The 24896-nt window shown below is 39.2% G+C and overlaps 1 protein-coding gene across 1 annotated transcript in view; it reads right to left on the reverse strand.

Annotated features, from left to right (window-relative positions):
• LOC119852956 (protein eyes shut homolog) overlaps nt 1-24896 on the reverse strand; it is a 231230-nt gene that overhangs the window by 77813 nt on the left and 128521 nt on the right. Inside the window, exons 9-10 of the mRNA XM_043511472.1 lie at nt 12972-13169; nt 8727-8848 (exon numbers count right to left, since the gene is read on the reverse strand). Coding sequence (XP_043367407.1) covers nt 8727-8848; nt 12972-13169 — 320 coding nt within the window. The remainder of the gene's footprint in view (nt 1-8726; nt 8849-12971; nt 13170-24896) is intronic.

Below are 24896 nucleotides of genomic sequence, written 5' to 3' on the forward strand. Positions count from 1 at the left end.
TTGGGAGTTTAATACCTGCCTGAAATGGTCAGTTAATTTTTAGAATCCTTCTAGGCCCCTACCTTGGGCACTCAAAGTGCCAGAGTGGGGAATCAGCCATGACAGGATATTATACAAGTAGGTGAGCTGCTCTAAGATACATTAACTGAGATCACAGAGAGTTGTGATTAAGCATTTGCTCATATTTCTCAATAGCACTCCCATGTGGAGTCCCTAGAATTCTATTTGGCCACCTCTCCTGCTCAACTTATATGGGAGATTACTAAAACTGATGAATCATGAACAATGTTCTTCTAATTTTTGACAGGCTGTGTGCATAAAAAAAACCTTCTGTGCAAATTTTTGTGCATACTGTTTCACCAGGTGTGCGGGGTTTAGGATCTGTGTGCGTGCGCACAGCTTAGAGGGAACAGTGATCATGAGGTAATTTTGGCTGCCCTGACATCAGGATGCAGAAAATTTCAAGGACTAAATTTCCTTCTTATCAGACATGGAGAATGCAGTATCCTGCTCTCCTAGTGGTTCAACTTTCATCTGAGAAACCCAGAAGTAACATTGTTGGGCAATGGAGAAACATTTTGAGGAAATGGCAACTCAATCTCAGATACAAGCATTTGTCATTATACTTTGGGGGTGGCATACAACCTTGCAGATTTACTGAAATTCTCTCTGTTGATGGATTCTCAAGAAAGCAGCATTTATTAGAAATGTCTCCCACCTCACCCCCTGCATCCTGGGCTGGCCAAAAGATATTATCTCAATAATAATATTATTTAGCATGTGTTACAGCAACACTTGGAGGTCTCAGTCCCTGCCACAAAGAGCTTTTGGAACACAAGTATCCATGGTTTTGTCACCAAAAGATTAGATTCCAACATATTCTACTGTACGTGGAGCTGACCCTGACCACCACCTAGAAACTTCAGCTGGCTTACAAAAAATGGCCTATGTCCTATTCAGGGCAGACCAACATGAATGTACTATGAGAATATTCCACATTCAGTATTGGCTGCCAATCTAATTCTGAGTCCAATTCAAGATCCTGGTCATTCAGATCTTAAATGGGCTAGATAAGCTAAATTGGGGATTCATGCTTTCAGTAGTCAGCTGAAACAATTTAGTTTATTAGGCATGCTTTAGCTGTTAGTTCTGAGGATGGACAATCTGTTGTTCATTCCTTGGGGACAAAGCTTTCTGAGTGGAGGACAATATATTATGGAAACTGCTTTTAGAGATCAATTTGATCACAAACATTATATCAACCAGACCTGAAGGGATAACTCAGCTCTTTTGGGAGGTTTTCTGCTAACATTTAGGAACCATCCCCCAGATGGCTATTAACCTGGATTTGTTCGTTCCAGTACTCTGATTGCAGAAAGGAAGGCAAGAGTGTGGTTCCATTTATGATAATTTAGTGTTTCAGTTGTTTATGTCCATCACTGCACTACACTGGGTCCTTATCATAACATGTATAAAATAGCTTCAGTGGGAGTAAAGAAGAAATTGGCAACTTGCAGGAGATGCTTTCTACCTCACATTATTGAGTTCAATAAGAATAAAGTTAAATAACTTGTAGGCTCCATAATATCATATTTTTCAAACTATGCTAGCCATTTGTATCCCTTTCTGGACTATCAAATGAATGCTTATAATACATCTGAAACTTAAATGAGGTCAGTATAAATAAAGATTAAAGGAGAACAGAGAAAAGGCAGATCTAAGTATAACATATGATAATCCAATATATTTCATAGCACCTTAAGGAACAAACAGTAAGGGCTAGATTAACAAAGAAATTTCAGCATGGTGATGCTTTGTGTCACCACACTTAACTTTTAAGCCCCTAGAAAAAAAATCACTGGGAATCAGAAAGCCTGAGTACAGCATCTAGCTCCCTATACAATGAACGGGGACAGACAGACACCGTAGAGTAGGATTCACAGAAGCCAGCATGCTAGGAGGCTCCTCAGCTAACACAGCCAATGGGAGATGCCACGCTCAAGCTGGCTGATATGTGGTAACCCCTGACACTCTCAGAGATAGACACCTAAATCCAGGCTGCAGGGAGGCATCTCCTGCTTAGGATTCTCAACTGCAAATCCTCTTGGTGTTATGTGCCTATCCCATTTCAGCAAAAAGCAGTACCAACAGCCGGACCTCCCTCATAATTTTTAGCTCAGTGGTGAGGGTACTCACCTAGGATGTGGGAGATCCCCAGTGCAACTCCCCAGTCCATCTGAGGGGGGGAAAGGATTTGAACTGGGCTCTGCCACCTCTCAAGTAAGTGCCCTAGCCATTGGGCAATGGGATATTCTGATGTATGGCTCTCTCCATCTTCTCCTGTTGAAGCTGTTCCACTGTGGATAAATATTTTTTTTAAAAAGTCATTGGAGCAGAGGTACTAAATCCTGGATCTTCCATGAGTGCTTTAAGCATCAGGCTAAAGAGCCTGGGGTCATGCATTGCACTGGGGCTTACATGTCTGGGCACTTTCTATGAGACTGCAGTGTGCAAGGTCAGAGGTAGAAACAGAGGTTCTTAGAGAATGTTTACTGCTAAAATTTAGGCAGTAAATGAGTTTAGGCACCTAGAGGTTACAGGGGCAGCTGGGTGAGGGCTTTGTGAATCCCATTGGGGCCTCATATGGGATTTAGGCACCTGAATCCTAATGTGTTGATTTTTTTTGGTCTTATCAGAGCCTCTAACTGTAATTCTGCACTGAATTGATGCCCTCTATTTTTAGAAATCCTTATTGTGGAAAGCAAAGATATCAAACCACATATTTCTTTCTTAAAATTATTAGCATCCCTTATATCTAAGCATCAATGGTGTCACAATATTCATGATTTAAATAAGTTGTTAGACATTTAGAAAAAAAAACTGTTTCAGATTTATGGTTTTATCAAGTAAAAATAATACCTTGTCATTACATTTATATTGTGTTGTTTGTTTTCTCTAGTTAGGGAAGTGGCGGAGGTTTTTTTTTTTTGTTTTGTTTCTTTAATGTCAGGCTTTCTGAGAAATGATGAGCCTGCAGGGATTTTATTGATTTGCTAACTGTGTCACAGTCCATTTAAAACAAAATGACATGCGTTTGTGATAGAGGAGATGACAAATGTGTATGTATTGTAGGAAGAAAGCAAACTCAAGTGAGTGATGAAAACAAAAGAAACACAGAAGTCATGTGAAGAAAGCCAGTCTAAAATACAGTATTATAAATGACAGTGAGTTACTATTTTTTTCTGAGTGGTTTTAGTTGTAAATGGGGGTCTCTAATTGGGCCAACAATATTTTCAGAGAGTCCACAAAGGCAAAAGTTTCTTTGCTCATTAGGGGAAAGCTAGAACAGTGATTTAAGCTGTTCCCAGCAATTATAAGACTCGGTCCTGAAAACAGCTACATCAATATCACAGCTCATTATTCTCATCAAAGTGGCAGTAGTGTGGGAGGGGATTTTTTGGTACTTTATTTATAAATAAATGTACCAAACACTACCACACAGACTGTTATTCGGTCCATTGATGATGGGACCCAATGTTATCTCATTTCTCAAAGGGTTGTTGAAACTCTCCCATTTCAACTCCTGCTTTAATTAAAAAAAATTGAACATTCATATTTGATAGTCCCATATTAAGAAGCACACACGTTTAGAAACAATGCATGCCACATCTACATCCATCACATGATATACTCACTAGTTTTGTACTGTTGTGATGAATTTGAGGTTTGACTATGGAATAATGTTCTCTATTCTATGGAGTGATTTTAAGATGTCTTTGCTAAACTTTAATGCTCCTACCGCAATGATAAGTGCTTCTTACAAGAGCCTTGTCACTCTGACACCACATGTCTTTCAGAACGATTCATCATCACGCCTGCCACTATGGGTGAACAGAGTTGTCAAAAATAAAATACAATACAATAAAAAAGGCCAAAAGTGGATCTTAAAAAAAAATTGAACCCTTATGTTGCCTTGAAACCTTTAAAATACATTAGTGGCTGTAAAACCAAATAAATTAGCAGAGATATTAGTATCCACAGACAAGTTTTTTAAAAAAAAAGAGAGAGAGGAAAGGCTTAATTAGTAATTTGATTTAAGTCTGAGTTAGCATGTTTGTGTGTTTTATTTATACAGTTGCAAGCAATCCATTTTGTCCCTGGTGTCTGTCTGTTTATGTTTGAGAACTGAATATGCTTCTGAGAGATGTTGCATAGTAATCATTTTGTGTTTAATTTGATAAAACTGCTATGGTATTGTCTTAGAGTTTTATTTTCAGTTTGTGGGGGTGAGGGTGGGGGAGGACTACCTTCTTTTCCCCTTTCTTCTCACTAGGGATTTTAAGCAAAGAATTTTGGAGTGAGAGGAAAGTCAAAATACCAGGACATCTTTCACAAACACAAAATGATGATAAAAATATAACGTTTTATGCTTATGAAACTTTGAAATACTTCCAGTCACAGGCACCGGCTTCCTCATTTCCCTGGGGGGGGGCTTGACCCCCACTTCACCCCTCTCTCCCAAGATCCCACCCCTGCCCCCGAGCACACCCTTACCCTCGCTCTGCCCCTTCCCCACCAGCGCCTCCTGCATGTTGCTGAACAGCTGACCACAGTGAGCAGAAGTCACTGGAGGGGAGGGAAAGGAGCTGATTGGCAGAGTTCACTGGCAGGTGGCACTGAGGAAGAGGAGGAGGAACTGATTCGCAGGGCTTCCAGTGGGTGCTGAGCACCCACTATTTTTTTCATGGGTGCTCCAGCCCAAGAGCACCCATGGAAACGGCACATATGCTTTCAGCTTTACCTGTATGTAGCGTTGCCAATTTTGGTTGGATGGATTCCTGGAGGTTTCATCACATGGCATAACATTTAATTAAAGATTAATCTTTAATGCCCGTAGAGTCCAGGGCAATCCTGGAGGATTGGCAATCCTACTTGCATGTGACAAAAAAATAGGAGGATTTACAAATCTGTTGAGGAGTTCCAATTCAATCTTTACTTCAGGGGAAGCAGCAACATAAAAGCTACAATAATTCTTTGCATTAATAGTTTTTAGAGACCTGTTCATCCAAGGATCTCAAAGCACTTTACAAATAAGTATCTGGCATGCTCAAAACTCCTGTGTTAGGCTGCTAAAATGATGTCAGTGTTACAGATGAGAAAACTGAGGCTTAGGAAGTTTAAGGTCCTGATGCTGCTTCTATTTAAGTAAACGGTAAAATTTCCATGGATTTCAATGTCATCAAGATCAGGATCAGGCCCTATATGACTTGCCCAATGTCACACAGGAAATCTGTGGAAGATCCAAGAACAGAAGCCAAGATATCCATATGATCATTCTTACCTACAGAAAGAACTTCCTTCCTTCTGGTTTTTGGCTTTAACTTATATGGGCATCCATAGTGGCTGAGATCAATAGTTCATTTAGCCCAGTATCCTGTTTCTGACAGCGGCCAATTCCAGATGCTTACAGGGAATGAACAAAACAGGGCAATTTTGAGTGATCTATCCATTGTCAACCATTCCCAGCTTCTGGCAGTTGGAGGTATAGCAACATCCGGTGCATGGCCATGCATTCCTGACCATCCTGGTTAATAGCTATTGATGGACCTATACTCTGTGAACTTATCTAATTCTTTTCTGAACCCAGTTATACTTTGGGCCTTCAAAAATTCCTATGGCAATTAATTGTATAGGTGGACTGTGTGTTGCGTGAAGAAATACTTCCTTTTGTTTTAAACATGCTGCCTATTAATTTCATTGGGTGACCTCTAGTTCTTGCATTGTGTGAAGGGATAAATAACACATCCCAATTCACTTTCTCTACAACATTCATGATATTATAGACCTTTGTCATATCCCCCTAAATTGTCTCTTTTCTAAGCTGAACGGTCCCAGTCTTTTTAATCTCTCCTCATATGGAACCTGTTCCATACTCTTAATAATTTTTGTTGCCCTTCTTTGTACATTTTCCAATATCCTTTTTTTGAAATGGGGTGACCAGAACTGCATGCAGTATTCAAGATGTGGGAATAATATGGATTTATATAGCATTTGAGACAGTCTGTACCCTCATGTTAATCCTTTTTACAAAACTATAATAGATCTTGTACAAGTATGACTTTGAGGTAGCATTTGAAAACTCACAATTTGCTGATCATTACTATCCTGGTAAAATGAGCGTAGTAACAATGCATGTAAAGTTATAGGATTCTAAACTTGGAGTGCATCTCAGCAATGTCATTCAATAGAAAAGCAGGCACAGACCAGTTTCTCAAAGACAAAAAGGAAAACGAACACCTGAGCCAAATGTCAACAAAATAAAATGAACTATCACCTAGTTAAATGGTTATTCTTTGGAAAGAAGAAGAGTGTGAGCAAGAAATGTACATCTTGGCAATGGAACAGCTGGCAGTTCCCAAGTAAACAGACTGGCTGGCTGAACCCTCTCTGGAGCGGATTCTCAAAGAGGAGGAAAAGATACAAAAATGAGAAACAGAAGCCCCAAATCACCTCACCTCTCTCCCCTCATCTCTACGCACAGCATCAACAATTCCTGTAGTTAATAAAATTGTTTTATCTAAGCCAGTATGTTTGGACTGAAGTGTTTGGGAAACTTCATTTGGGATAATAGGGTTTGCACATATGATTTTCTATTAATGAAGTGACAGACTTTCTATGAGCTTGTATTGTCCACAAGGTTACTGGATAGTACAAGACACATTTCTGGGGACAAGTCCGGGGCTGGGAATTTGCTAGTGTAGCTGTGCAGAATAATTCATGGGTGGGAGGCTGAAACACTCTTGCAGTATACCTGGGGGTTAATCTACATGCTGAAGGCTGTGTGAGCCAGCGAGGAGTGGTTGCTCTCACAGCAAAGCAGTGTAAAAGGCACCCCAGTCTGGAGAACTGAGGGGACACAGCTGTCCAACAATCCAGATTGTACCCTGGGTAATGTCACAACATTATGATAGCTGTTTTATCATCTATCCCTTTTCTAATGGTTCCTAACATTCTTGTTAAATTTTGTGACTGTGGGTTCATATTGAGCAGATATTTTCAGAGAAGTATCTGCAATTCTCTCTTCTTTGAGGAGTAACACCTAATTTAGAACCCATCATTTTGTATACATAGCTAGGATTATTTTTCTCAACGTATATTAATTTGTACTTATAGACACTGAATTTCATCTTGTGTTGTCCAGTCACTGAGTTTAGTGAGATGCCTTTGTAACTCTTCAGAGTCAGCTTTGGATTTAGCTATCTCCTTATTCATCTTCTTTTCTAGATTATTTATTAATATGTTGAACAGTACAGGTCCCAGTGCAGATACTTGTTAGATGCCACTGCTCACCTCTCTCCATTGTGAAACAGACCATTTATTCCTACCATTTGTTTCAACCAGTTATTGAGCCATGCGACGACTTTCCCTCTTATCCCATGACTGTCAACTTTGCTGAAGAGGGTTTGGTGAGGGACCATGTTAAAGATTTATTAAAAGTTTAAGTACATTATATCCCCTTGTCCACATGCTTGCTGACACACTAAAGAATTCTAATACAGTGGTGAGTCATGATTTCCCTTTCCAAAAGTCATGTTGACTATTTCCCAACATATTGTGTTCATCTGTGTGTCTGATAATTGTTTTTTTAATATAGTTTCAACCAATTTGCCTCTTACACTCCAAGTCAGGGTATGTCTACACTGCAGCTGCAGGTGAAATTTCCAGCTCTCGGAGACATACATGATGTCACATTGATCGAGCTAATGAGCAAAAAGTAGCAGTGTAGCTGCAGGCAGTGGCACAGGTTACTCACCCTCCACCTGAGCCCATTCTGAAACCCTAGCTAAGTACTCAAGCAGCTAGCTCATACCACCATCCACACTGCTGTGACTATACAGCTACTTTTAGTCAGCTAGCTCAATCAAAGCTGGAATGTGCAGGTCTTCCCAAACTGTAAATTCCCTCCAACTGCAGAGTAGACACACCTTCAGACTAAAGAAAAAAAAATATCCTTGGGTCACCACCTGTACTCTTAACTGACACCCACAATTTTCTGGAACATGTGTTTTTTAAACAAATAAAAACAAATCAAACAAAAGTCTAGACACTGATAGCTTTCCCTCAAACACACTGGGGAAGATCTGAAGGAAGCCAATTGTTAATCCACTATCCAATTCTCCTCCCCTACATTTCTTTTAGTCAATGTGTTTATTGAGCGTTTTCTAAGAAATCAATTGACAAAAGCATTCTTGTGTTCCTGAGAAGTGACCAGTTATTGTGAAATAAATGTTTTAAGACTCACAAATTGAGACAACTGATGGATCTGGTTAAATCAACACAAACAAACAACAAAACAACCCCACCCCCTCAAAATGCCACCAAACACTGAAAAGCTTGCTGAGTGAATATTATGACAATGAATATTTTTTAAAAAAGAAAAGGTATCTAAATTAAAAAAGCAACAACATAAGTTGAAAAAATTTCCATCACTTTGAACTGAACAACAAATCACCATGTTTGCTCAATAATTATTTTTAAATGTGGAAAAACACCTTTCTTTCCTGTCAATAATGTCAAATAAAAACTGGAGACTAGAAAGCATAATTATAAAACCATTTTCCAGGTGCATGGATTAAATGAGGATTCATGTGTGCCATAGCACAACTTCACCTTTTGATCTAAGATACATGAGCAAACATATCAATTATCATATACTGTATACTCACCAGATGCAGATCCATGCATGTAGAATTGTGGTCACAAGCATTGATAATACAGTCATCAACGTTCTGGTCACATTTCAGTCCTGCATATCCAGGGTTGCACAAACAATAGAAGCCGTCAACAACTGCAAGGACAACAAACAGCATTGTGATGCTAATTTAGAATTAAAGTGAAACATCATCGTAAAATTACTTAATGTTAAAACAGGGCCGAATAATCTTAGGAAGATACTCTTGACTGGCTTTACTCTAAATTGTACAGTATTAAATCACTTATTTCAAATCTTAAAACTTATCACTGAAATATCTTGAAATAGTTTTTTATTCACACAGAAATCAGCTGACCTGTACCCTACAGTACTTTGCTTAAACAATTATTTATTTATTTATTATTTCAAATGATTTATCTATGAACAATTGTTAGTTTTTGCAAGGGCTGTAAACACATCCAATTTACTGCTGAGATTTTCCACTGGAAACTTGTGTGTGAAGTACATAAGATATTTTTGCTTCAATAATGGTTTTAAATAAATATGTGGACAGCAAACATCACTTTTGCAGTGATGTCTGCCTCATATTACACCATTATTTTGAAGGGAAACTTGCTCAAGATTTTAAATTTGGCAGCTTAAGCTGGTTTCACTCATGATGTATTTCCATGTTTCATTGTAATCCTCACAAGCTAATGATCAGAATCCTTCCTTTTTCATCATGAATGATATAAAGAGAGAAGTATCATCGGAGCATTACAGCTATACAAGGGACCAATGACAGCAGTAATTGCAGTTCTTACAGAGCTGGATTTATTACAACTTCACATAGGTCCCTGGATTCTTCATTATCCCTAAGATTTACCATGTAATCTATGCTGTCACTCTGTCTGTGTACATGTAACTCTCATTAAATGCTTTGGGTCTTCCATGGCAACAGCATTTTTCATCTGTCAGGAGATGCTTAGCTTTCTCTGACTCCTAGGTTTCTGCAGTCATGATTCTGTACACAGTGCAGTGGAACTGAGACCTCTGAGGAGTACAAGTCAAAGGCATCATAGACAAGATTTCCACAAAAGAATTGGCAGTTGGTAGCATGGGATACTTTACTTCCACACAGTTTCTCATCCTATTTCACATTTATAAATCTGACATTTATAAATATACAGTATGTAAAACACAAATGTAAACATGCTAGGAGATAATATTTTATCTGGCACACTAACTTAAGTCAATTAGCTCATTCCCATATATAAATAAATGAGATCCATAAAACGTGTTAAAAGTTATTGTTTTGTAAACTAAAAAAAGTGTTTTATGTGCTTAGACATTTGGGGCCAGATCCTCAGCAGGTATAAATTGCTCTGTTAAAGTAAATGGAATTAAGTTGTTTTTTAATAGTTGTGTATTTGTTTTAAAATGTCCACATTACAAAGGTTTAATTAAAATTTAGCATAAATGTGAACATTGCTCAGGTTCATGGTTACTTATTCAGGACACAAATTTTATACATATACTATTTAATCAAGAAAACTGAAATTTTACATAAATCTACGTTTGGATGTTAGAAATATTGTCCAATAAGAGGTTGTTACAGAAGGTGAATAAACTCAAGCTGTTATACTGCAGTATTGAAATATATCATGTTATTTAGTGTCAAGGTGCCTCATATGATAGAGGCTAGCATGGAAACAGTGTGCTATTACTAATATTTAGAGTCTTTATTCATCTACAGGATAATTCCTTAGCTTGTAGAAAATCTTCATGCAGGAATCATGTGTCTGACACATCCACTTATGAAACTACAGGTAGGCCATGTGGTTGTAATGCAGCCCATTGGGTCAACCTATGGGATGGAATAGCAACTATAGACTTTCTACTAGGTATTGCACCACTGGATCCCAGACCCGCTCCCACAGCCACCCCTCAATGGCATGGTCTGTTCAGCACCAGCACAGAAAATCTCTCTTGGGTGTAGGGGATCCGAAGGCCCCAATGAATAGTAACTCACTAAGCACCACTTCTGAGTAATTGAATAGTGCAGAAAGCTTTGTATAGGCCTTCTGCAACTGAGTGATTTTCATCCCAAAGGAGCAATCCTGTGAAATTAATGTAAAACCTCCCATTGACTTTAGTGGGAGAAGGACTGGGCCCGTATCAATTTAGACAGGTTCAGGGCAGTGGTGTAGAACATATGCACACACTACTTTCTTCACTTGACGGATTCCAAATGACTCAACTGTAGGTCACAGACTCTCTCTTGACAAAAAACACTCTCCATTAACCTGGAGCCTGTGCTTGGATAGAAGTGCTAAACACCCCTGAAGTGCTGCATACTCTCCAGTGGAAATGGGTTTGTTACAGTACTGCACATTTCTGTTTCTCATGGGGAAATGTTATTACTTTTTACCTCCCTCCTGTTTTGTTTTGTTTTTTTAAATTTTAAAACAGTTACAAGCAATATTTTTCCCAGTCACCAGATCCAAGCAGGCCATGTCTCTCTCCCTAATGGAAGACTGCCCCTTTTCTCGGGCTTGGTTTTAACTCAGTTTCTTTCTTTTGTTTGTGCTTAATGGAGCGAACATACGATTTAGAGAACTCTCATTCACAATGTCTTCATCTTTTTCTGGAGAGAGCTGGAAAACTTAACAGTCCCTCCCGAAGCCACATAGCTTTTCTAACTCTGTGGTGGCAGATGACAGAACAAGGAACAATGGTCTCAAGTTGCAGTGTGGGATGTCTAAGCTAGATATTAGGAAACACTATTTCACTAGGCGGGTGGTGAAACACTGGAATGGGTTACCTAGGGAGGTGGTGGAATCTCCATCCTTAGAGATTTTTAAGACCCAGCTTGACAAAGCCCTAGCTGGGATGATATGATTGGTGTTGGTCCTGCTTTGAGCAGGGGGTTGGACTAGATGACCTCCTGAGGTCTCTTCCAACCCTAATCTTCTATGATTCTACTGCTTCCATTATGCTTTACATTTCTCTTTCTGACTCTAAGCAGTTTCCAGACTGTGTGCCGTTTGAAGAGATAGTAACTTCCCCAGAGCCACTGACTTAGCCTGCTTATTCTTACAGCAATTAATGAAAACTAAAAACACTTTTAGTAGTTTGTATTTATTTGTCCAGGGCATTACATAATCTTAGAACATGTCTTGATGAGGCAACTTGGACGATAGTTTGTTAATGCTACAGAACAGAGAGTTGTGTAACAAGCTTCTGGATAAAATCAGTTACATTCATTGCTGGAACGCAGCAGCTGCTAACCCATTGGGGGCAGGGGGTTGATTTTAATTTCCACAGGCATTGCAGAGAGAGCTATAGTTATTTCAAGTTATGGGTAATAAGCTAAAGTATATATATAAAAAAAGGGAATTTGAATCTGCATCTAGTGATTTCATGACAATAAGTGGTTTAGTGAAACTGAAGGAGGCAGTTTTTGTAATTCAGAATAGACCTAACATTATTATACATGTAGGCTAAGAATTGCAAACCTGCCTAGAGGATTCAGATGAAGAGTTTACACTGAAACTGATGGTATCTGTACATATAAATCTCTAAGGTAGATTCAAAAATTTCAACCTTAGCATAGCTCAGAAATGTACAAGGCAAAGTCACTTTTTTTTCTTGCCTGTCAGTCCTGAAGGCAAATTGCAGTAATGCTCACCTAGAACGTTATAACAAATAATGCAGAAGCATCAGATGCTAGTGCACTTAATCTGACAATGTAGACAGAGCACAAAACAGGACAGTAATTCATCAACTTGCCTCCAATGACTAATAAAGAAATATAAAATACAGCTATCCAGAAGAGTGAGTGAGATTCTAGAAGGCTGTTACTGTGAAGAGACACTACATTTTATATCATTGTGATCATATTAAAATGAAGTATTCACAGATTTGTTAAAATTATTACACGAGGTCTCATTGCTTTGTGTTCTTTTCAGAAATTTGAAAATTATCACTGTCAAATGCACTACACAAGCTCCATTTGGCTAATTTAAACATTAGAAAAGACAACTCAAATCTCATTAAAATTTCTCATTAGCTGCAATTGTGACCCATGGAAACAAACGTCTGTGCCAGGAGTTGAGGTATTTTGGCAAAAATAATCCTCCTGGCACAGGCTCTGGAGCTCCAGACAGACTAAATTTCAATAAATTATCTGCTGTTCTCTCCAGAACCACTCAGTTGCTGCATCAGATTCAACAGTAGGAGTTCTCCACATTAAAGTGTGTAACCAGGGTGAACTTACTGTCATAGCAATATCCGTGGAGGCAAGGGCTGGAGCTGCACTCATTGACATTGATCTCGCAGCGTGGACCTGCAAAGCCTTTTATACACTGGCACTGGAATCCAAGGGGAAAAATGTCCAAATCCATCTCTTGTATGCACACAGCTCCATTCTCACAGGGATTGCTAACCTCACAAGGCCTAAACTCACAGTTAGAACCTGTGAAAGGAAAAAGGCAAAGCTGTCAGTGTTTAACTAATGAATCAATTCTAGCAGCTGCTGCCTGTTGTGTGCTATATTTTCTTTAGATTCCTGGTTAATCTCCTTCACTTGGAGACTCTCAGCTATACTTTAATTTTTTTTCTTTTAAATAATACATTTCTTTGCTTTACAATTTTACAACAGAAAAATAGATCTCATTTTCGATGTGTGTTTTATCTATACACTGACTATAACATTTTAAAATCTAAGACTCTTTTGAATATATTTTATGATTCTTTTGTCTTTACCAGTGTCCCCTAAAATGCATTTCATAAAATGTACTGGTTTGATAGATATTTTATTAATGCATTTGATGTTTCCCTGCCTTTATTCCTGCTATTTTGTTGTCACAATCACCCTATGATTTTTGTGGATTCATTCCAAATCTTAAACATGAAAGAAATGCAAATAATTGTTTTGTTTTTAATTTGGAATAAATGGCACATTTTAATTATGATACACAAAATACCTATTTCTGAAATTAAATATTTTCATAATTAGCTTCAGTGGTTTAAAGATCATAGCTTTATTGAGAATTAATGTTGACAATAGAGAGAAAAGTTAATACAGAAGTAGCTGAATCAGATATATACTTTCTAAATCTGAAAGTTCAAACTATTTTTGTGTGTATGTGAATCCATTTTGCATACTCTTTTCCTCTTGTGATGAATGTAGTCTCTAAATGAATATTACAGTTGGTCAATTACAGCTCATTTTTCAGCTGGTTCTCACTTAATTGGTTTTACACAGGACCTGCAAGGGTTTCCTGAACTGGCTAGCTGGCAATATGGGAAAATCCATAAAGAATAATGGAGTCGTCAACCAGAGAGGTAGGATGGTGCAATGGTTAGGGCACTAGCCTGGAATTCAGAGGACTGTGTTGAATTCCCTGCTCTGAACCTCTTTCCCTTACTTCTTGCATGACCTCTAGCAACTCACTTAAGGCTAGGTTCACAGAGGAACTTTGGCTCCTAAATATGACTTTAGACTCATAGATTTGAAGGTCAGAAGGGACCATCATAATCATCTAGAGTGACCTCCTGCACATTGTAGGCCACAGAACCTCACCCACCCCTGTAGATCCCTAATTTCTGGCTGAGTTACTCAAATCCTCAAACAATAATTTAAAGACTTGACATTACAGAAAATCCACCATTTATGCTAGTTTCAACTTGTAAGTGACCCATGCCCCATGATGCACAAGCAGGTAAAAAATCAATGCCAACTTGACCTGGAGGGAAACTTCCTTCCCAACCCTAAATATGGCCTCAATTAGGTGCCTAAATTTCAGATTAGGAGCCTCTGATGGCCACAACACTCCTAAGCAAGTGTTATCTTATGCTGTAGGTGCCTAAACTCACTTGCCACTAAGCTTTTTCCTTTGCGTAGTGTTTATGTTTCTACCACACAGCATGCACGCTGCTGCCTCACTCCTGGCATCCAGATGCCTAAGACCAAGGGCAATTCACAAATTGGGGAAGACATGCATTCCTCTGCCTAATGTACCTGCAAGGCCTAATGGAGTAGGCACAATCAGAGGCCACCTAGCTCTATATAAAGCAGATGAAGTGGAACCTGGATCTCCCACATCTGTGTACTACTCACAAGGCTTTAAAATCATTCTCACTCTTCCTCTGGCCCCAAAACTATTTATTTATGTAGCCCGATTGGAACAGCATGAACAGGAGAGATTGAGGAAGACCCACATCAGAATATCTCATAACCCAGTGGTTAGCGAACTCACCTGAGATGGTGCAGATCACTGTTCAAATCTTCTCCTCATCAAGCAGATGAAGGACTTGAACCAGCACCTTCCACATCCTGGGTGAGTACCCTAACCTCTGAGATAAAAGTTATGAAAAAGACTTTGGACACCTATGAATCCCAAGCAGACAGTGGCACCTAATTCTCTGAGAGAGGCAGAGTTTAGCATACACCGCTCTCCGCAGCATCTCTCATTGGTTAGCTTAGGCAGCTCCCCGCTCAACATACTGACTTTTGTGGAAATCACTCTTAAGCACCTATCTCTCCCCATTCACTATATGGAGAGATTAAGTGCTGAACCCAGGCTTTGTGAATCCCACTCATTTTCTAGGCACATAAAATTTAGGCATCATGAAGGCCTAAGTGCCTTTGTGCATTTAGCTTTTACTCTGTCTTTGTGCCTCAGTTCCCCATTGAAAATGGGGATCATGATGGGACTTCCTACCTCACACAGGTGCTGTGAGAATAAATATGTTAAAAAGATTTTGAGACACTGAGATACTATGGCAATGCAGACCATATAAATACCTACAATAGATAAAGTGGGAGACCTTGGATGGGCTGCCCACTTTGCTCCTTGCTGTTGTCTCTTCTGTAGTTACTACTATATACCCCAATGAGCCACACACATACTATTAGTGATAAGACATTTTTCTTCTCAAGCATCTTGTGGGTAGTTCTGTAGCTTGCCTTGTACTAACATTAGTATAACTTATAGTACTGGGAAAGCCCGGTTTGAGAGGTGGATAATTGTGAATTTTCTACTTCATTGTCAGACTCACAATTTCAGATAATTAGTAACAGAGCCTGCTGAAGAACCTACAAATATGCTATAAGTGATCTGGCACATGACAGGTTTAGGGACAATAGAACTATCAGCAGTTTATAGCACTGGCCATTCATGCAGGGCTTTTTTCATAGTTTTAATTTATTTCAATTTCCAGAAAACTGCAGGTCAGTTAAATGCTTGGCCCATTCTGGAAGAACACATTGAACATTTCATACTGTCCATATTCCTGTTGCTTCAGACCTGACGCCAATGTCATTCTATTCCCAGATGGAGCTTGTTAGCAGCACCTGTGTACGTCTTTCACAGCTTTTACAAAGAGACTGTTCAGTGAAACAAAAATAATACTTTATTCACAGGACAGCAGGTTAAGGAACTTCCTGATTCATTCAACAGCAACATAAACTGAGTGGGGAAGTGTCAAGGTTCCTTCCCTACTCTGAACTCTAGGGTACAGATGTGGGGACCTGCATGAAAACCTCCTAAGCTTACTTTTACCAGCTTAGGTTAAAACTTCCCCAAGGTACAAACTATTTTACCCTTTCCCTTGGACTTCCACTGCCACCACCAAACGTCTGGATTTATTTTTGAGAAAACGTTGTTTGGAAACGTCTTTCCCCCCAAAATCCTAACCAAAACCTTACACCCCCTGCCTGGGGAAGGCTTGATAAAAATTCTCACCAATTTGCAAAGGTGATCACAGACCCAAACCCTTGGATCTTAAGAACAATGAAAAAACATTCAATTTCTTACAAGAAGAATTTTAATATAAGAAAAGGTAAAAAGAACCACCTCTGTAAAATCAGGATGGTAAATACCTTACAGGGTAATTAGATTCAAAACATAGAGAATCCCTCTAGGCAAAACCTTAAGTTACAAAAAGACACAAAGACAAGAATATTCATTCTATTCAGCACAGTCTAATTTCTCAGCCATTTAAAGAAATCATAATCTAATGCAAATCTAGCTAGATTACTTACTAAGTTCTAAGATTCCATTCCTGTTCTGTCCCCCACAAAAGCATCACTCAGACAGACAGACACCCTTTATTTCTCCCCCCCTCCAGCTTTGAAAGTATCTTGTCTCCTCATTGGTCATTTTGTTCAGGTGCCAGGGAGGTTATCCTACCTTCTTAACCCTTTACAGGTGAAAGGATTTTTCCTCTGGCCAGGAGGGATTTTAAAGGTGTTTACCCTTCCCTTTATATTTATGACAGGAAGAAACTCCCACTCCCTAACAGGAGATAGAAAAGAGTGAGCAAGGTTTTATACTCCAATACTCTCTGGGTATCCCAGTGAACCCCAAGATGACCATTTTATTATAAAAAGAAAAGGAGTACTTGTGGCACCTTAGAGACTAACAAATTTATTAGAGCATAAGCTTTCATGAGCTACAGCTCACTTCATCGGATGCATTTGGTGGAAAAAACAGAGGAGAGATTTATATACACACACACAGAGAACATGAAACAATGGGTTTATCATAGACACTGTAAGGAGAGTGATCACTTAAGATAAGCCATCACCAACAGCAGGGGGGGGAAAGGAGGAAAACCTTCCATGGTGACAAGCAGGTAGGCTAATTCCAGCAGTTAACAAGAATATCAGAGGAACAGTGGGGGGTGGGGTGGGGGGGATACCATGGGGAAATAGTTTTACTTTGTGTAATGACTCATCCATTCCCAGTCTCTATTCAAGCCTAAATTAATTGTATCCAGTTTGCAAATTAATTCCAATTCAGCAGTCTCTCCTTGGAGTCTGTTTTTGAAGCTTTTTTGTTGAAGTATAGCCACTCTTAGGTCTGTGATCGAGTGACCTGAGAGATTGAAGTGTTCTCCAACTGGTTTTTGAATGTTATAATTCTTGACGTCTGATTTGTGTCCATTCATTCTTTTACGTAGAGACTGTCCAGTTTGGCCAATGTACATGGCAGAGGGGCATTGCTGGCACATGATGGCATATATCACATTGGTAGATGTGCAGGTGAACGAGCCTCTGATAGTGTGGCTGATGTGATTAGGCCCTATGATGGTATCCCCTGACTAGATATGTGGACAGAGTTGGCAACGGGCTTTGTTGCAAGGATAGGTTCCTGGGTTAGTGGTTCTGTTGTGTGGTGTGTGGTTGCTGGTGAGTATTTGCTTCAGATTGGGGGGCTGTCTGTAAGCAAGGACTGGTCTATCTCCCAAGATCTGAGAGAGCGATGGCTCGTCCTTCAGGATAGGTTCTACAACCTATCCTGAAGGACGAGCCATCGCTCTCTCAGATCTTGGGAGATAGACCAGTCCTTGCTTACAGACAGCCCCCCAATCTGAAGCAAATACTCACCAGCAACCACACACCACACAACAGAACCACTAACCCAGGAACCTATCCTTGCAACAAAGCCCGTTGCCAACTCTGTCCACATATCTAGTCAGGGGATACCATCATAGGGCCTAATCACATCAGCCACACTATCAGAGGCTCGTTCACCTGCGCATCTACCAATGTGATATATGCCATCATGTGCCAGCTATGCCCCTCTGCCATGTACATTGGCCAAACTGGACAGTCTCTACGTAAAAGAATGAATGGACACAAATCAGACGTCAAGAATTATAACATTCAAAAACCAGTTGGAGAACACTTCAATCTCTCTGGTCACTCGATCACAGACCTAAGAGTGGCTATACTTCAACAAAAAAGCTTCAAAAACAGACTCCAATGAGAGACTGCTGAATTGGAATTAATTTGCAAACTGGATACAATTAACTTAGGCTTGAATAGAGACTGGGAATGGATGAGTCATTACACAAAGTAAAACTATTTCCCCATGGTATTTCTCCCCCCCACCCCACCTCCCACTGTTCCTCTGATATTCTTGTTAACTGCTGGAATTAGCCTACCTGCTTGTCACCATGGAAGGTTTTCCTCCTTTCCCCCCCCTGCTGTTGGTGATGGCTTATCTTAAGTGATCACTCTCCTTACAGTGTGTATGATAAACCCATTGTTTCATGTTCTCTGTGTGTGTGTATATAAATCTCTCCTCTGTTTTTTCCACCAAATGCATCCGATGAAGTGAGCTGTAGCTCACGAAAGCTTATGCTCTAATAAATTTGTTAGTCTCTAAGGTGCCACAAGTACTCCTTTTCTTTTTGCGAATACAGACTAACACGGCTGCTACTCTGAAACCATTTTATTATAGTAGCTTAAAAATTATGAAAGGTTGGAAACAATTCGATGTAACCTCAGTAGCAAAGTGGACATGGTTATACTTTCTGAGTCAAAGTGAATTCCAGGCTTTCAGACCTGATTCAAGCTTTTTGTGAGTAGAATTACTCTGGCTCTTGGTGGAAGAAGGCAATTCAATGCACATTTATGACCCATGCTGCATATCAGCCCCAATCAACTGAAATTCCACCTTTGATTTTATTGTCACACTGTGGTAATGCACAACTAAATTTGCATGCTCAGTCACAGTATTGGATATCTCTTAAATTGCTTTCAAATTGAAGACTCTCAGTCTTCCATGGGACTTGGAAATCACAATTCTGAGCTTTATTTAAAAAACAAACCAAAAAATTCTGACCACATTATGTCTTTTCTACAGTGTTTTGGCACACATCATATCTGCACTTCCCCAATCCTTGGCTGACTATGTGTAGGTTTGGGTCCCCTAGTATAAATTAGCACAGCCTGGATAAGTTATGCTAGCTGCCAACAGCCCAATAGCCAAAATAGCAGCTGAGAATCACTGGAATACACAGAAGCACTGACCTTGATAGTTGTACTAGTAGAAGGGAAAGATGATTGCACAGGAGACACTATGCTACCTCTTTTGCACCACAGGACCTCCTACATTGGGTGATCTTCCCATGGCTAGTTACACTCCAATACTAAATTCAATTGAGGTACCATGAGAAGCTACTCCAAAGATCTCACTATACCACAACAGTTTTCCACTTTTGGAAATAGATTGTAACATTTACTCCATGCACCATTTACACCCACACAGAACATAGCTAATGCTGGGTATGTGGAGGTTGCAATGAGCAAGGCTGTAAATGCATCCTGGTTGTTCTTCTGTGTAGGTGTAACAGCTACCGATGTCTACATAAACAGACTTGTTAGTCTTCCTACTGCCATCACTCTCTGTGTGTGGACATATACAGGAACACAGTAAAGGTCATACTAGAATACAGCTGTAGCCTATACACTCCTATTATCCTTTTTTCAAGGATAGTCTTCATAGCAAACAATTATGGAATAACAAGCCCATAAGCAAAATTTCTTCCTAACCCTGAGATATAAGTAGTTGATTTATGCCCTGAAGCATACTGATTTATATCCCTAATAAATATTTATCATATATAATGTGATTGTGACTGTACACTTTCGCTCTATGAATTTCTAATACATTTTAACATTCTTGTTCTCAATATCTTGTTGCAGTGAGTTCCACAGGCTAATTATATGTTGTTTAAGAAAAGTATTCTCTTTCCTGATTGAAATTTGTTTCCTTTCAATTTGAGTTGATTTGCTCTTATGTCATAAGTAAAAGGTAAATCAGATGCTCTTACTTTATCTGTATATATCAGTCATTATTTGACTAGTTCTAACATGTTCTAACTTATTTGAATCCTCTCTAAATGAAACTATCCTAATCTTCCCATTCTCTCATCAAAATGAATTTCTCTCCATACCTCTCATCATTTTCATTGCCTTTCTCGTGACCATATCTGTTTCATCTTCTCTGAAATAGGGGTGACCAAAATAAATGCAGAATTTATAGCGAGTGTGTATCATCAATTTATATACTGGCATGATATTTCAGTGTTATTTTCTATCTTATTCTTTATAAAATCTAACATCTTCCTTGAAATTTTATCCTCTGCTGCACAGGGAACAGATATTGTGATTGAGCTGCCAAGTTCTCCCTCATATTAAGAAATTATTAGACTAACCTAAGTTCAATTAACTTGTTAAATTCTTTCTAAGGAAATAGCTTTGAAGGATCACAATGGGACATGAAGTTTGAAGATTTTTTTTCAATTCCCCGGTGTTTTTCCTTTTTTAACCTTGTAAACTAAAAGAATCACTGTCTCTGTGACATCTAAATTGCAGGAAAAAAAATCAGATTTCTCTTTTATTTGGAAAACACAAAGCAATAAAAAAGTTAAAGAATTGAAGGATTCCTGGTGGATCAAACCCTGATTAAAAAGAAGCTAATGTACGCCCTCCTGAATGTTCTTTGTTAATTATTAACATAATTTTAATAGAAAAAAAATCCCCAAAACTCTAGGGACTACAGACTATAAATATAGTGCTATTTTTATCCTATTTTTGTTCAGTGTTATGACATTTTGAGATGCAATTCAGACCAGAGAGGGGCTGTGAGACCATCTTCGCTGCAACATGGGGTGCCTCACAAAGCTTTGTTACTGTGGCTTCCAACCTGGGCTCCTTACAAACAGCTAAACAGCATACAGGGCACATCCTCAGTGGGTGAGTATAGCCACAGGCCTTGTCCAGCAATTCTGGCCCCAGCATCTTGTCAGCAAAGACAAGCAGCCTTTATTACTACATGTATGGTGACCCCAACACACTTCCGGTCCTGGATTTTCCCCCCAAAACATGTGTTCTGCACTGCTCAGTCCTCTCCTGGACAGATATTAGGTCCGTAGCTCCCCTAAGGAGATTAAGACACAACAGCTTGCCACCTTAAATGGTGTTACCCAGCCAGTTCACATCACTGGATTAGTTTTGATTAAAAAATAAAACTGATGTATTTAACTACAAGACAGGTTTTCAGTGAGTACAAGTAATGACACATTTAAGTCAGAAATGGTTACAACAAAAATAAAGATAAAACACTTCTTAAACTAGACTTGGTTCAAGATGAAGTCCCTTACCACATGTTCCAGTAACATTGCTAACCAAACTCTCAGGCCAGGATCTGCTCTCAAGGTCCAATGGCTGTTTTCTTTTGTTCTCTTAGGTTAAAGAGAGAGATGGAAAGGGAGAGAACTTGGCTTGTTATTGCCCCTCACTTCTATAGTCCAGTCAATCTTTGAAAAGCATTTTTCTGAGCATGACCCCCCAGTGAAAATTCTTTCCAGCTGAGATCAAGGACAAAGACTTTGGTGGAGGAAGGAGGCCTCATGCTGTTTCTCTTTACCTGTGAATGCTGAAATGCAAATTCTTAGTCTTCTTTCTCCCCCTCTCACTGTCTAAGGACTCTGATTACAGCTTGCATGCAAATTGAGGCACACACATCCCTCAGGCCTGCTTGACCAGTTCTACCTAATTGTGGCTACATGAGTTTGAACATATTCCTTTATCATCATATGGGGTGGATTTCATAACTTTACATATAATGTTGCTACATACATTTTACCATGATATTACTGACCTGTGAATTATTAGTTTTCAAATGATATCTCACAAGGCATATTTTGCACTAAGATTATAAAAATGGTGTGTAGGGTGTGACTGCAGGAGTGCATTTAGTCACAAGTGTATTTTGCCTTTGCCTTTTCTTTCTATACTATCGTGTGCTACAATTGTTTAAGGTTTATATGAAACAGAGGCTGAACAACTTTGGTCTAGTTTCAGCAGTGGTCTTCAAAGACCTGTGGATAAGAAAATACTTTGCCTTCTCAAAATATCAGTTTATTTTACCTCGTCATCTGAAGAAGTCTCCGATATTCCCAAACAGAATTTTGGAGAATATTCTGGGCATATTTTTAAGAGGAGTTAATAAATATCAACAAGTTCATGAAGTAAGGTATTGGAAGATATACTACAGTTTCAATTCCTTGTCTTCTCTTCACATATATAAATATTCATAATACATGCAGACAGATCTATAATCTTTGTTTCACGTGGTAGTGATAGCCAATGTGAATGAAAGCATGGATCCTTCAGTCAGAGTGGAATTGTCCTTGTTCTTGGCATCATATGTTCACTGGCATCAGGATCTCATGTAACTAATGAACTAGCTTTACAATGACAGGTTTCAGAGTAGCAGCCGTGTTAGTCTGTATTCGCAAAAAGAAAAGGAATACTTGTGGCACCTTAGAGACTAACAAATTTATTTGAGCATAAGCTTTCGTGAGCTACAGCTCACTTCATCGGATGCATTACGATGAAGTGAGTTGTAGCTCACGAAAGCTTATGCTCTAATAAATTTGTTAGTCTCTAAGGTGCCACAAGTACTCCTTTTCTTTTAGCTTTACAATGTGGCAGAAGAGCTGTTAAGCGAAAAGCTCTAGAGAGCAAAGCCTATTGTGAATGAACAAGGAGAAAAAAAAGACTAGATAATCTTGATAATTGTTGCTTTAGTTATCAAATGAATAACACCCACCGCCACCAACACACACTTTCTCATGTCTCCCCCCATTCCAGCTAGTCTCTGTGATCTCATAGATAATCATCATGCTGATTACAGGCACAGTTAGGTACTATGTGCAGTATATAAACCTGAACAGAACAGCACTGAATAGGAAGTAGCTGTGAAGGTCCCTTGTGGTTACAGACAGACTGGGCTGTAGGTAGCTGGAGAAAGGCCAGAAGATCAGGGCAGAAATCTTCTCTTTCTCTCCTCTCAGCCATCCCTACATGGGGCGAGTGTTAAAGACAAAGGGCTGAAGCAGGGTCCATGTGAAAGGGCAGGAGGCATGTTGTCATGAAAACCTGGCATGCAGGGGAGGGAAAAGCAATATAGTAGCCTTCTTTGCCCTGCCTAAGTGTACATCTTAATTATTTCCCCCATTTGCTCTACTCACTGCCTTCACAGCTTCTTCTAAGTTGATGGAGGCCAACAGGAAAAAAAAAAAAAAAAAGGTATGACCAGCCAGCTTGTAGTACATATTTTTCTACTTGCAGCAAACATTCCTCAGAACAAGTGTGGTAATTCAACAGTTACAACAGGATCCCTATCATCTGCATGACTTCTAGTGTTTGAAAACAGGTGGATGTTCAGAATTTAAATGTCTTCTTTAGACTCTTGTTCAGTGCTGCTACCCTGAAGAGTAAGAATAGACATCCAGAGAGGATGGGACTGACTATAGATTAGATAGATATTCACTCACCTGCATAATATCTGAAGTCCAACAAAATTTCCATCTTTTTTTTTATCTCATTAAGCAGAGAAATAAGGGGCCTGATTCTCCACTGTTACACTAGTTTTGTGCCTATTCGACTTCTTGAGCCAGTGTACTCACATCATCCTAAAACTGGAGAATTAACTCCAAGATATAGAACTGTTGCTAACCTCTAAAGTTCTCTCACTCACCTTTTGTAGTATCTGAAGTATTCAGTTGCTAATAGATTCGTAACTAAACATATCTTCAGCAAGTGTCTATCATTTCCCATTCTTCAATCATATACTTTCAGAAGTGCAACTTTTTCCCTGCAGTTTTCTGACTAGTGATTTTGAAAAGTTTCTTGGCTAATCCTCAATCTTATTTTAACTTTGAAATTCTTGAATCTTTTAAAATGACCAATTGGGGACTGTATGGACCAGAAGAAAATTTGCACATGGTAAATGATGTTCCTCTTCAGAAAGAGATCAGCTGTTTCCCTATGTGATAGGATGGCAAGCAATAGGAGGCCTGTTAATGCTGGAAAATTGAAAATATTTCCTAGAAGTGGAAAAAAAACTTGTATAAAACTAATATTGTACCTGTGGCTATGTATTCCATTATTATACCTCATCTGGATTCTAGTTACTCCCTGCTTTACTTTGGTGTTTGTACTGTATTGCATACAAACGAGAGGTTATCTAAAGGCCAAGCAACCATTAAGTGAACATGCATGTGATGAAAGGAGACATTTTGACATTACCACTATACTTCAGAATGTTAGTTAAATACTCAAATGTTGGGGTTCTCATGCGAGCCGGACAAATCTCCCCCCTTTTTATCACATGACACACGAACCATCGGCTACTTGCGTAGTTCCATCCAATTTTCATTCATCAGCAGGGGTGACCTAACAGAGGCAGAGCAATGCATCTTACGGAATGTATCAAACAAGGAGGGGAGACATTGCAGGCAGCAGCAAAGGCAAATAAGACCAATACATACAAAAACTATAATTCCAAATAATTGCCGAAGCCACCCCAAAGAAGGCAACCACCCTGTAAGCCAG

The sequence above is a fragment of the Dermochelys coriacea genome, chromosome 3 (assembly GCF_009764565.3).
Source record: "Dermochelys coriacea isolate rDerCor1 chromosome 3, rDerCor1.pri.v4, whole genome shotgun sequence".
Classification (NCBI taxonomy): Eukaryota; Metazoa; Chordata; order Testudines; family Dermochelyidae; genus Dermochelys; species Dermochelys coriacea.